The sequence below is a fragment of the Neophocaena asiaeorientalis genome, unplaced genomic scaffold (assembly GCF_003031525.2).
Source record: "Neophocaena asiaeorientalis asiaeorientalis breed wild unplaced genomic scaffold, Neophocaena_asiaeorientalis_V1.1 scaffold396, whole genome shotgun sequence".
NCBI classification, from domain to species: Eukaryota; Metazoa; Chordata; class Mammalia; order Artiodactyla; family Phocoenidae; genus Neophocaena; species Neophocaena asiaeorientalis.
This window is the reverse complement of record NW_020172455.1, coordinates 3,500,143-3,514,276: the sequence shown is the minus strand read 5'-3', so window position 1 is coordinate 3,514,276 and position 14,134 is coordinate 3,500,143. Positions and strand designations below refer to the sequence as shown.

The window sequence follows — 14,134 nt, the reverse complement described above, 5'->3', positions numbered from 1 at the left end:
CAGGGACTCTTCAATCCCTGTAAGGGTTTATTATCTCCATTCTAATTTTATTTCCCTGTTTCCTCTTCTTGGCATTGCCTCAATATTGCTCCACCATATCACCTGTTATGCAGCTGAATTTTTCTCAAGAAATATGCCCACATTCACTCACACCTGCAGTATAAGACAGAGTCCATCTCACTGAGCCCTTCTGCCACTGATTATTTCCATTAAGCAAAAATCATCTGTGCCAATCTGACAGGTCAGCAATGGCATGTGAACCAGTTTTAAGAAATGCATATTAAAGCTTCTCTGCTGAAATAGTCATCTAAGTCTTACAGTCTAAGAAGACATTTTCTTCCAAGGAGTCTGACTTTGCTCAGAACACTCAATTTTCTGTTAAGGAATGGCTGGGAAAATCTGTGACTCATTTCTGTGCAACCACATGTCCAAAGCCTCAAATCAAGATACGTCATCTCTTTAAACTATTTTGCATATATGTAAAATTCTTACAAAGTCATCTATCCATTTAACAAATATTTATTGATCACATCCTATAAGCTGAGTACTGTTCTAGGCCCTGGGTATACAGCAATAAACAAAAAGACAAAACTTCCTGATGCTATGGTGCTCGTATTTTAGTTCAACATACTAACTCCAGTTTAGTTGGGCATTCAGCAGTGCCCCCTTCCCATTGTAAAATTTCAACATTTGAAATCAGGGTTTGTCTAGAAAATTAGAGGCTTATGATCAAGCTGTTCATATGACAATACTTAATGCTTTGAAGATGGGTAAGGGTTTTTGGAAAGAGTTTGAAGTTTCAGAGCCAAGCCTGGTAAATGACCTGGGTGACACAGCTGGAGAAGAGCATTTATCTAATGCCATGATTAAAATAATAAGACTGAATGCTCCACTGGACTGGGTGCCTCTTGAAAGCAAGGACTCTGTCCTGTTTATCTCTCATTTCCCAATTGCTGGCACAGTGCCTGCCACTTAGTGGGTGTTCAACGACTTTGCAAAAGAAATGAATTGACAGGTGAATAAGGAGATTTTGGTGATCTCCTCTACTCTCATGACTTTAAATACCATCTAGACAGAGATAAATCCCAAATATATATCTCCAGGCCAGAACTTGCCTCTGAATGCTAGACTGCTATATCCAATTGCCTTCTCATCCTACCTAGAGGTCTTATAAGCATCTCTAACTTCACAGGTCCAAAGTCAAATTCCTGATTCCTCCTCTACCCCCCTCCCAAACTGGTCCACCCATAGACTGCCCCTACTCTGTCAAATACAGCTTCACCCTTCCAGGTGCTCAGGACAAAAATCTTGAAGTCATCCTTGACTCCCTTCATCCTCGACAGCTGATTTGATGGGCTTCTTATCCATCAAGATATTCTTATGGTTCTACCTTCAAAATATACATTTCCAGAATCTGTCTACTTCTCACTGTCTCCGCTGCTTTTACCTGGTTCAAGCTACCAGGATTATTGTAACAGACTCCTGACTTGCCTCCCAACTTCTACGTTTGCCCCCTAGCAGTCTAGTCTCCCCACAACAGCCAAAGTAATCTGTTAAACATGTAAGATTGTGTAACTCCCCCAACGGCGTCTCTAATTTCTCCAAGTCTAAGTCCTTAGAGCTGTAATTTGCCCCTGCCTCATTTTCTACTCTCCCTTTAGCTCACTGTTCCAGCCACTCGCTCACCTCCTTGCTGATCCTTAAATGGTCTGGCATGAGGTTCAGGACTAGGGCCTTGGTACTCACTGTTCCCTCTGCTGGGAATGAGGTTCCCAACATGGTTCTTGCTCCCTTGCCTCAAAGGTCACCGTCTCAGGGAGACCTTTCTTGACCACTCCATTCAAAACTGAAACCACAGTATGGCTCCCATTCTCCTTTCCGGTTTTATTTTTCTCCTTGGCACTCATACCTGTTTAACGTACAATATATTCTCCTTATGTATTTTTGTCTCTCCCCACCAGATTATAATCTCCATAAAGGCAGGAATTTTTGTTTACTTTGTTCACTGCTTAATCCCCAAGACCTAAAACAGCGCCTGTTTAATGAAATGAAAGTGCCCAATGAAGGGACAACAATAAAGCTAAATTTAATGAGCATTTACCATGTGAGGCTCCATCGCGAGGGACCCACAGGTAATACCTAATTTTTACAGAGGAGGAAATTGAGGCACAAAGAAGCAGAAAAGCCATGATTACATACCCAGGTCTAACTCAACCACGTGTTCTTTTCTCCAGAACCCGGTGCCTCTCCTGTGCCAGAACCAGGTGGAGAGCCCCGAGCGCTCTGAGTCCACGCCACCGCTCCCCCCTCGCAGCCCGAGAGCAGGAGAGCTGCCGGGCCGGAACGGCTGTCGAAACAGAGACTGAATCCTCTCAGCAGTAGGCACCGCCCACTTTTTTACTGATTGGTTTTAGTTACCTCGACTAGGAAAGGGATGCTGTCTGGGGATGCAGGATTAGTGGCGCTTCATCCCAGAGCTAGCGGATGCTTTCCCGCCGCCGCAAGAGACGGAAATCCAAAGTCAAGGGTCTCGGTTTCCGCCCGGAGGTCTCTTCCCGCCGCTCCCGGAAGCTGCTCTCGCTGCCGGGGTAACGGGCCGCGGCGGCGGCGGCGTTGTTGTTGTTGTTATGGACCTGGAGGAGGCGGTGAGGGGGCCGAGTGCCGCGCAGCGGAGCGGCGGGGCGGGAGGGGAGGGAGGCTGAGGAGTAGGGGTGGAGGACGCCGGTTGGCTGTGGGGGCTGCCACTGGCCGAAGGGGGACGGGGCGGAAGGCTGCGGCGTGGGGACAGGGATGGGGCTGGCGGGGCTGCCGGGCCGCGTGTGCCCGCGCTTTGGGGGAAGAGGCTGGAGGTTCTGGCTGGGTGAGGTTGTGGGGGAAGGGACGGTGGGGTGTTGGTCGATGTGGGTATGTTTCGGGAGGAGGCTGAAGTTGGGGGTTTTGTGGGGTGGCCACCCACGTGTCTCATCTCTAAACGGGACCACCCAGAAGTTCCCTTTGATGCTGGAGGTTAGGCGAGGGAGGCGGGGCTTGGAACCAGAATGCCCCCCAGTAACCCCTGCTGGTGTCTCTGCGAATCTTAGCCATGGCCTGTGCAGGAATTCCAAATTCGGGTTTGGGGACACTCCAAGATTACGATAGTTATCCACATGGAGTCACTGAAAACTTGACCAACTTGTTGAAATAGATTTGGCATGCATTTTGACCCACTTGATAAAATGTCACTCTCTGATGGTATTAGAGGAACAGTCGGTAATTAGATCAACAATAATGAGATTTCATGCACCAGAGAGTTGCGAATGGATAATTTGGTGCCAGTCTATGTATGTACAGAAGCATTATGGTGATAGAAGGCCTTACTCATTGTAGACGCTCAATAAATGTCTACTGAATGAGGGTTAACGTCTGTAGATGCTAGGTTAATGAAATTAGCAATTAGAACTCACCATTAGCGTCGTATATAGTTATGAGTAGGGATCTTGTCTGTTTTGCTCACCCTCAAATCCCCAGCACCTAGTTAAGTGCCTAGTACATACATTATACATTATACATTATATTGCTGCGTGAACAAATCGAAACTTGAAACAACCCTAATAAAACTGTGGCTCCTTTGTGGTGGGTATGTGTTCTTAGTGTCCTGGAGGAAGTTCCAAATGGTATGCTATTTCTATTTTTTAAGTCTTCTCTATTCTTGAATCTTATCATCTTTTTCCTCACAGCATGTTCAAGGAGTTTTATTTACTCATCTTTTTTTCCCACTTTACCCCTACCACCTTGTCTTCTTTGTCTTTTTTTTTTTCACCCTCACACACTGCATATTTTAGAAACATTTCTTTAATAGTTTAATTCAGTTTCAAATGGCTCAGACTGAACTGTTCTTCTTGTTTATAGATAATCCCTCTGGTATATTTTCTATTCTCAGTGATCCTTTATTTATAGAGTAAAATTGTAGGGAACCCTCTAAGTAGAACTGCAGCGTTTAGGTACAATGTATTGAATGTGGTTTTCCTTTTCTCCTACAGAAAGAGTTCAAAGACCGTTGTTCTCAGTGTGCTGCTGTCTCTTGGGGTCTCACTGATGAAGGCAAATATTATTGCACTTCTTGCCACAATGTTACAGAAGTAAGTAACAGACCTCATTTATGAATTTGCTTGTGCTTTAAAAGTTGCAGTTTCAGCCTAACATGTGGCATAGGTCCCCCCAAAACTGATCTATTTTTATTACTCAGGCAATGTCCAAATATGAAAAATGTAAGCGGTCCTCACATGCTTACACAAGGGTTGAAGACTTTGTAAGGTAGATTTAGGATGAGCTTTTGAAATTATGTTGGACCACATATATAAATGTTTTCCTGATTCAGACTGTGTAGTATGTATATAAGGGGAAATAATTAAAATTGCACTTACAAGATGATGCATTTATTTTTATTAGTTACCACTTATTTAAGAGTTTTTAATGTATTGTGGTAGCTTAGAGGTTTGGAAGACAGAATGTTAGAAGGACTGTTGGGAGTATGAGAAGTGTGCTTCATCGTCATTATATCTTTGTACAGTGCCTTACACATTACAGTGTTTTCTCATCCATTAATTCATCCCCTCTTAACAACCTGTGAGATGTGTATACTATTACACCTATCTGTAGATGGGGCAAGCAAGGCTCATCAGTTGAGTGAGTTTGCCATAGTCACGTGGATAGAGTGCTGAGCCAGGACTTGAACCTCAGGCTTCCGACGCCTGTGGTCCTTTTATTCCACCACACCTGTCTCTTAAGGTAGAGGTTGGCCTACTGTCCTGTGGAACCTTGGTAAATGAGGCTACCTTCACACTGGGAGTGCTGGGTCCTCTGGGACAGGCTAAACATGCCAGGACTCTGCTCTCTGGAAAAGGATTTGCTCAAAGTCTACAGAGCCAGGAAGGAACAGAGATACTACCTTTGCCGTATAGGCCTATATAAGAAAGGTAAATTTGGGACAAATATAAGTAACTGTGTGAACAACTTCTGGCCAGGATGGAGTAACAGGAGCCCACCTTAAACAACTAAAAGCCTGGACAAAATGTATGAAGTAAAAAATAGTTTTCTTGAGAAAAGTGGTTAATTTCACTTGCAACTCAATCACCCAAGAGCTTTTCCTTGAGACAGTCTTTGTTCTTCAGTCTGCTTCCCATTTGGTCACACAGAGTATTAAGAAGATATGTACTAAAAAAAAAAAGAAGATATGTACTCACTCGATGAAATTGTTGATGTGATGGATATGTTCATTACCTTGTTTGTGGTGATGGTCTCGTGGATATACATACATACGCACACATCAACTTGTACACTTTAAATATGTGCAGTTTGCTTTGTTGTATATTGAGACCTTAATAGTTTTTGCTTTTGTACCAGCAGTGCAAATGTAAACATGGTGAAGGAAGATGTGTCTAAATGGACTGTTTGTCGTTAGCAGATGAAGTCAGCATATACTATTTTTGGAGAAATTAAACTACATTAACTAATTGCTTTCTTTTATTTCTGTCTTTGATAATGTTTCTGTTTGTTTCTATCTGATAAAATCTGCTGCAGTCGTTTTTTAACTTGAAAGCCCCTAATGCCACTGTTTCCACATTTGAAAGATATCAGCCTGTATGGAATGACTTGTCAAGAACGTAGCATTCTTGAGGGTGGGCACCATCTTTAAACAGGCACAGAACCTGTCTCAATGCCTCCCATGTGATAGGCAGAGCTCTGTGTTGCCCAACTTAAGTGGTTTCTCTTGGCTTTATTGTCTTCATATAGAGTGTGACACAATCAGTCCTTCCTGGAGAGCAGGGGTGTGGCGTGGTGGTGTGGAAATCCAGCGGGTGGGGAATGGCCGACGAGATGGTGGTTTGCATCTGCAAAGAGTGGAGGCTGTGGCACAACTTCCCCTGTTTTTCTGCTCCTTTCATTGCCCTTCAACTTACTCTGTATATAATTCTCATGTTTTAGATACTCCACTGTCTGGAAGAAGGCCTTCTGAATTGATAAAGGAATTAGAATGTTATCTTGATTGATTTTATACAGGAAAAAAATTTTCAGGTCTTAAATCCGGCCAATTTATATTATAGACATTCTCGGAAGTATTTTGTGGGTATTTAATAAAGGTGTATGCTAGAATTGTGATCATAAGAGCAGATTTATTGTAGAAAATTTAGAAATTATGAAAATGAAAGCTAAAATTATCAGTGATCTCAACATACAACATTTCTTTTCATAGCTTCCATTTAGTCTTTTTTTTTTTTCTTTTTTCTGTGTATGAGAAGGGAAAGGGGATGTGGGTGAGTACCACTGAATCTTCTATCTTAATAAATATTGTCCTGTGTTATTCTAAACATCTGTGGATGTGTTAATTGACTGTATAAATATTCCACAATATAACTATTCAGTAATTTAATTAGTTACAGCTTCAGTTTGTATATGTAGCTTTTAGTTATTTCACATTTTGTCTAATCCAGATTTTAAGCCCTTTTTTTTTTTTTTTTTTTCTTGCCTACTGTTTATAGGTTTTACCTGTTTTTGCTGGGTAACTGCTTTGGTGTGTATTCTGACATGTCTTATTTTCTCAGTGTGGCCAACCCAGTCCACCAGAACTGCTTTGAATGTGGTTTCTTTAACAAGAGAGGATGTATTCCAAAAATCCTGTTAGAGACATTTCTTTTGTTCTTAATGAAAGTTGAAGATCAATTTCATTCCAAATCTCTAAATTTGGACAAATATATAAATGTTCCCTATTGGTTAAAAATCTTCACCTTTTCCCCATCATTTAGACCTAATTCTTTTATATTTTGGTTGTGAGAGAACCAGAGTCTTAGGTACCAGCCTTTGAGAGAACTTAGAGTTGAAGACTTTGGGATGAACTATACTCAGCGTTCAGTCATTCTAAAATCCTGTAGGTTTGATTAAGAATAAAAGTAGCACTTTTATAATTTCATAAATAAAGCTGTTTTAGAGTATTATTCAAATACATAGAAAAGTAGGATGAACCTAATCTGTATGTAGCTTAGGCATTGCTGACTACAGTGAATACAGCAGTTATTTTAATTTCAAAGTATGTTTTGGATAGAGAAAAAAGTGAATAAATTTGACTTTATGATTGGTTTCAAACAATTAAAAATTGATTTAAAATAAAAGTTTATTCATTTGACATACATTTATTTAGTGTTTACTGTGTTCCTGGCACAGTTTTAGGTACTGAGAAATTTTGAATCAGAAAGCAATATAGGGCTTCCCTGGTGGCGCAGTGGTTGACAGTCCGCCTGTCGATGCAGGGGACATGGGTTCGTGCCCCGGTCCAGGAAGATCCCACATGCCGCGGAGTGGCTCGGCCCGTGAGCCGTGGCCGCTGAGCCTGCGCGTCCGGAGCCTGTGCTCCGCCACGGGAGAGGCCACAACAGTGAGAGGCCCGCGTACCGCAAAAAAAAAAAAGCAATATAAAGGCTAACCAGAATGTTACACTTTGTCTAATTTTCCCAAAATATTACCATCATTGGTCCTGGCACTCACATTCTGGTTCATTATACATCCCAGAGCATGCTTGGCAGTACAGTTAAGGAGATGTAAATCTATCTTTTTATGGTCTTTTTAATGGTCTGCTTCTATTTCCTGCAGAGATCTAGGGAAGTTATAAACACTGGGGCTATTCCTAATACTAAAATACAAGCCATCAACCGGGGACTTAAAAGAAAACGAAAACTTGGTAAGCTCTTTCTTCACATGTGCTTAGCATTTTTCAGTCATGTTTTCACTTTCATGATTTGGGGATGTGGAATGGAATTTTAAATAGATTCTAAAGAAGTTGCCAGAATTTTAAGCAGGTAATCCAAAGTAGAATTAGAGTGGATAATTGTTGATGGTAAAATTGGAAGCAGATGTCTTAAAACATGTCCATTTTTTATTCTGCTTATTGTTAATGACTTGATTTTCCAGTGGAGCAACTATTATGCCAAAAATAATCTTAGCAAATGTAGCATATTTCTTTTTGTGTGTTGGTATATGTTTTTCTGTTTTATATCTGTTATCTATTTGATGATTTTCTGTGCTTTTAAAGAAAAATGCTTATTTTCTGAAATGAATCCGCTGTGGAGTTGTCAGGTTAGGCAAGTTAAACATGAAATTCAGCTTTCAGAAATCCATTTCTCACACTGAATTTTGAACACACCCTTTTAAAATAGGGAAAATTATTTTCCCTTAAAATAAGCTCAGCATGGGTGTGCTCTGAAAAGTACTCTATTTCGTTAATCCAGTGAGTACATAATAATTAGCCATTATTGAGAAGAATCTGGGGTTAAGTTTAGCTGATGCTTTTTATTTCTGTGACTAATTGCCTAGGGCCAGATTCTCAGGTTTGAAACTAGGCTAATGGTAACGGTGGACTCTTCTATCTGAGGTCGCTTTAAGGATACACACATGAACTGTATTATATATATAAATGTTAATGAAATATCTATATGAAATACATTGCTGTTCTTAGATGAATAACAGAGAGACTGCCAAAATGCCAACTCCTGTTCCTGTTTAACCTTTAGTAGTGACTATTTTTATTAGGCTAAACCTGATTAATTTTAATTAAATTTTCTTAGAGTAAAACCTGATTAATTTGGACTTGACCTATCTAATAGTTAAAATTGTATACTTTAAACTTAAATTGCTGAAGGAACGTCAGGTGCTTCAAATTAAATGTTGAGTCTTATATTCAACCTCTTTGTCCTTAGCTGCTGCTTCATCTGTAAAGTGAGAATGTAATACCATTTATTATATAGAATAGGAGCCCAGACTGAGAATTTAAAATACGACTTTATCAGTTTGTCAGAGCAGTGCGCAGGCAGGAGAGAGCACACATGGATAGAGCTTAGAGAGCTTAAACTCCCTCACCTTCAGAAAGCGTCAAAATTACAGGCTTCCTATTTTACTCCTATACAACTAAGACCCTTTCCAGAAAGTGCGTTAGTCAGCAGGGGTGGGGAGGCCTTGTGACATTTGAGGTAAGGGAGGGGCATAGGAGTCCTGTGACATTCTGAGGGGAGAGAACCTCTTGGAGTCATGGTAACAGACTTCAGAAGCTGTGTGCTCATAACATATTTTTCAAGGAGTTACAGTATTTGTCCAGTAGGGAGGGGTAAAACGTAAGGGTCTTAACAGATTTTAACATTCTCTTCAACTGGTAGTTTTGTTTAAACATGTAGCTTTGTCCATGGCAGTGGCAGTTCTCGTCACAATCTCCTAAGGTTGTTTTGAGGTTGGAAGAAAATAACCTACTTAAAATACCTGGTAACTAGGCTGAGCTCAATAAATCTTAGTTTCCTTGCTTTCAGTTTCACCCAAGAACCTAGAACCATCTTGAGAAAAGGAGAATGCCGTTGAGCAGTTTATTTTCTTTGTATATTCTTATTGCCCTTTCCTGCGATCTTGGAGCTTCACATCTTCACTTTTGTTCGTTCATTCTCCAAATACTCATTGTTCCCTTTCCATGTGAGTTGGAACAGAGGAGTCATACAAGCAGTGGCTGAGTGTTGAGTGTCCTTTCATTTAGGATTCTGCTGGGCATTGTTCAGTACAGTATACATTTATAAAACATTTCATTTTTTTAATGTGGTGACTGTTCATTTTTCTGTCTCTGAACATTAACATTTCAGAAAAACTATAGATAATTTAAAATATTTAAAATCTGATAAATTATAAAAATGTTGTTCAGCTTTAGCATTTATGTACAGATTTGCCAGATGGGAAGCAAGAGAGTATAAGAATGGAAACTCTACTCAGGGGTACGAAAAAATTCCAGTTGAAGTGTATAAAACACAATTGTAACTGTGTAGCAGCACGACATTTAGTAAGTTAGGAATGCAAATATCTGAAACCTGTCATCTGTCATTTAGAGAAAGGCTGGGATTGGTATGTGTGCGAAGGTTTTCAGCACATACTTTATCAACAAGCAAAAGCCTTACAGACCCTTGGAGTAGGCCCAGAGTTAAAGGTAAGTCCATGTGTGCCTAGATGTTAGCTTTACATTTTGTTGTTTGAAGAACAGTAGACTTAGAGTGATACTAAGGAGGGCTATCAGTAATAACATTAGGCCTACTAGAAAGAATCATTTTTCTGATGATTTTGCTTTAATCCTTTTACTAGACCAGCAATTCCTAAAGTGTGTTCTACAGGATAGAAATAAGTAATACGTCCAAAAGAAAATAAGGTTTTAGTCTTCAGGTATTTAGGAAACACTGGGTTAAAGTAAAACAAATAACTTTGCCCACTTATTGGTGCCTTTTATGTGTTAGTGTGCTTTTTGATTTCCTAGGGGATGTAGTATGCAGTATTCACAATTTGAGAGCAAAATCCTTTGGCATGTATACGTGTGGGTAGCATCCATCGGGACTTGAGTTCCAGAGAATGCACTTTGTGGAGTGATACATTAAACCAGTGGTTTTTAAACTTGAGTGTATATGTATCAGAATCACCTAAAAGGCTTGTTAAAACACAGATCGCTTGACCTCATTCCAGAGGTTCTGATTAAGTAGGTCTGGAGTAGCGCCCAAGAATTTGCAGTTCTAACAAGTTTCCAGATGACGGTGATGCTGCTGGATTCAGCTTAGCTGGAGAGAGGGTTTCATGCCTATGTGGAATGAGTAAACACGACAGTATATAGCAGTATGCTCATAAATGAAAATAAGAGCAAAAAGAAAAGGGAGAGAGCTCAGTGTCTGCTGAAGTCACCAAGAAGAGATTTGTAAAGTAGCCTTTGCTGTTCAAACCAGTGTCTGCGGCAGGCTGGCAGGATGACCCATAGGCCAGTGCATGGCCTAAGTGGACTCTGAGCCTTACCCATGACAGTCACTGCGTCAGGTAAGATTACTGGTAGTCTGGGCTTTGTGAATCTGGTTTCTCCTTGCAGTCATCCTGTGTATAAGTGTTTTTCAGTAAGTGGTTTCTGTTAGTTACACCAACTAGCTTCAGTAGGGTTTATACCTGTGTGGCCTTCTACCTGCTTCATCGGGATTAATCCTGAAAACAGTTTCTCTGAAATTAACCCATGAGTATAACTGTTTAGACCTGACCAGTTAAATGGCACAGCCAGAACACAGGCTCTGGAATCAGGACCGACTCCAAATCCCATTCATGGCTTTTCTACTTATTGGCTAGGTCATTTTGGCAAAGTTACTCAGTTTCTTCAGTGGTAAAATAAGAGATAGTAGCTATCTTGCAGGATTGTGTTAAAGCTTATGGATGCCTCGTACCTAGCAGGTAGGTGATGAATAAATGGAAAAATTGTTTTGGTTTGTTTTGTTTTACTTTCACTTGGACGAGGGTGGGGACAGTAAGAGGGAAGGGTGTCAATAGGTCACTGGACCCAGTAGCAGCTTTGTCCCTAACTGGAAGTGTAGTCACATGTAAATTACTTTGTTTCTCTGAATCTTAATTTGCTTAACTTGTCAAAGGAAGGGATTCAACTAGGTGACTATATGGAACTAAAATCTAAGATTAAGAAGAATTTATTCCATGCTTCCCGTATACCTGACATTGAAATGATCATTCTTCTTAAGGAAATTTAGGTAAGAAAGGTAAGAATACATATAGATGGAAGCAGTATGTAAAGTACAGGAGAGTAGCGATTCTGTGGTGTAGATGTGCCAGTATATTTTTCATCATAACCTGAAGCACCACTCATTTCCCTTCTACCTTAGAATGAAGTTTTACATAATTTTTGGAAGCGCTACCTTCAGAAGAGCAAGCAGGCATATTGTAAAAACCCAGTTTATACCAGTAGAAGGAAAACTACGGTAAGTCACAAATCTGAAAAGTGGGACCAGAAAGCATGTCTAGTGAAAGGTAGAGATGAAGATGAGGTTCAGCCTTACCTGGGTTTATGATGCTTGGCAGAGGGTTTTCAGTGAAGAGGTTTCCTTTACAGTCCAGAAGGACAGGGTCACTGATCTAAACACTGACCCCAAATAAGACACTGATGTCTTATTTGACCAGTTGAAAACAAAGAAATTTGTGGTTAAGTTTCTAAATAGACGCTTAAGGAATTTCTACCATTGTGCTATTAAAAGCTTTTTTGCATATATTATTCTTTCTGCTTGGAACACCTACTTCCTTTACTTGGTGTTTCAAGATTCAGCTCAGTTATCATCTGGGTGTTTCACCACCCACCCCCATCCGTCAAAGCAGTTAGATTTTTAGCAGTTTGCTATTAGTGCTTTGTAAGTGTGCCATGGATCATTTTATCTGGGGTAGGGGAGGATTCCACTGCTGAGAAATGTGGGTTTGGTAAGCTTTGATGTGTTTTATGTGTGATACTTACTCTCCAGGGCTGGGAAGAGATTCTGAATCTATTTGACAGACTTTTGTTAAGAGCTTAGAAACTTGGCCCAGTGTTTCCTTCTTTGGTTGGGGTCTCGTAGGTTCCACATGCAGAATTTAGTGACCCAGCAGTGAAAGAAATAGGTCCTAAGAACAAGAAGTTTAGAAATAGCAGGTGGGGGCTTCCCTGGTGGCGCAGTGGTTAAGAATCCGCCTGCCAGTGCAGGGGTCATGGGTTCAAGCCCTGGTCCGGGGATATCCCACATGCCGTGGAGCAACTAAGCCCGTGTGCCACAGCTGCTGAGCCTGTGCTCTAGAGCCCGCGAGCCACAACTACTGAGCCTGCGTGCCGCAACTGCTGAAGCCTGCCCGCCTAGGGCCCGTGCTCCGCAACGAGAGAGGTCACCACAACGAGAGGCCCGCACACTGCAACGAGGAGGGGCCCCCACTCGCTGCAACTAGAGAAAGCCCGTGCACAGCAACAAAGGCCCAATGCAGCCAAAAATAAAATAAATAAATAAAAAAGAAAAGAAGTAGCAGGTGGAGCAGGAATAATGATAGTTCAGTTTTGGGCATAAATTTGAGACAGCTTTTGGACATCCAAGAGGAAATGTCACGTCCTCAGATATACAGATCTTCAGCTCAGAGGAGAGGTCTGGGCTGGAGTTGTAAATTTAGAAGCTGGCAGCTTACGCTATAATCAAAACTAAAATGCCATTGTTTGTAAGATGCACCATTATTTTAAGTACTTCCAAGAAAAGATAATGCTGCAAATTAAATCATGACATGCCCCTGATTGTAAGACACATCCTGATTTCAGGGATGTTAGACTGCGGAGACATGGGAGTGCATTTTAGAATTGAAGGCAATATATGTAGTGAATGGTATTTAAAACCACAAGACCAGATGACATCCCTGAGGAGTGAAGACAGAGAAGAGGACCAAGAACTGAGCTCTGGGCCACGCTAGGGTTAAGGTGTCTGGGATGAAAGAGGGAGGAATCAGCAAAGAAGCCTGAGGAGCCACTGGTGAGGCGGGAGGAAAGCCTAGGGAGTGAAGGGGGCATTCTAGAAACCAAGGGACAGAGTGTTTCAAGAGGAGGGGAGTGATCCACTGGGAGAAATGCTGCCTCCAGCTCAGGAAGGGAGAGGGCTGACAGTCGAAGAGCGGAGCAGTGGGATCAAAACTCCGCCTGGGATGGGGGACGGAGAGGAGAGGAATTGGAGCCAGCGAGTCTGGACAGCTCTCTCTCTCTGGGCACTTTGCTGCGAAGAAGTACAGAGAAATCGCCTTGTAGCTGGAGTCAAGGGGAATTTTTTTCTTCAAGTGGAATTCATGATGGTGCACTGATAGGAATGATACAGGAGAAAGAAGAAATTCTTGATGGAGAACGAATAGAAGTGAATGCTAACCTTTGAGTAGAAAGTGGGTGGGATCGAGTGCACAAAGGGAGACACTGGCTTTAGAGGGGAGCGTGGAGAGCACACCAGAAGAATCCGACGGAGGGCAGAGCGCGTGGTGGAGCTGCCGGCAGACGGTTGCCTGCGGGAGCCTGTGGACGTTTCCTCAGGATTGCTTCGGTTTTCTCAGTCTCCGCTTATCAGCCAGCTTTATGGTTGCCTGGCCGCTCATGGGCTCTCCTGTCGGAGGGGATGTGCTTGACAGAACACACAAGCGTTATCCTGTCCCTGATTTTTTTTGTCTCATTCTCTCGTGATTTTCTTTAACATGAGCTTTATCTCCTCATAATAAGATCAAGTTTCTTGGCCTGCGTGGTTGAGAGCATGGCTTTTTGACTGTGATCAGTTCCCCAAGGTAATGTCAG

General features: G+C 41.6%; 1 protein-coding gene and 1 long non-coding RNA gene across 4 annotated transcripts in view; one reads left to right on the top strand and one right to left on the bottom strand.

Moving 5' to 3' along the window:
• Nucleotides 1-2,537, bottom strand: part of LOC112394783 (uncharacterized) — a 53,874-nt gene extending 51,337 nt beyond the window's left edge. Inside the window, exon 1 of one of the 2 annotated variants that reach the window (XR_003002212.1) lies at nt 2,419-2,537. This is a non-coding gene — a long non-coding RNA (uncharacterized LOC112394783). The other variant, XR_003002213.1, reaches the window with a different exon arrangement.
• Nucleotides 2,503-14,134, top strand: part of TAF1B (TATA-box binding protein associated factor, RNA polymerase I subunit B) — a 56,099-nt gene continuing 44,467 nt past the window's right edge. For both annotated transcript variants that reach the window (XM_024737710.1, XM_024737711.1), the window contains exons 1-5: nt 2,503-2,645; nt 4,020-4,118; nt 7,624-7,711; nt 9,888-9,985; nt 11,691-11,786. In XM_024737710.1, the coding sequence (XP_024593478.1) occupies nt 2,628-2,645; nt 4,020-4,118; nt 7,624-7,711; nt 9,888-9,985; nt 11,691-11,786 (399 nt within the window). In that variant the 5' untranslated portion in view covers nt 2,503-2,627. The remainder of the gene's footprint in view (nt 2,646-4,019; nt 4,119-7,623; nt 7,712-9,887; nt 9,986-11,690; nt 11,787-14,134) is intronic.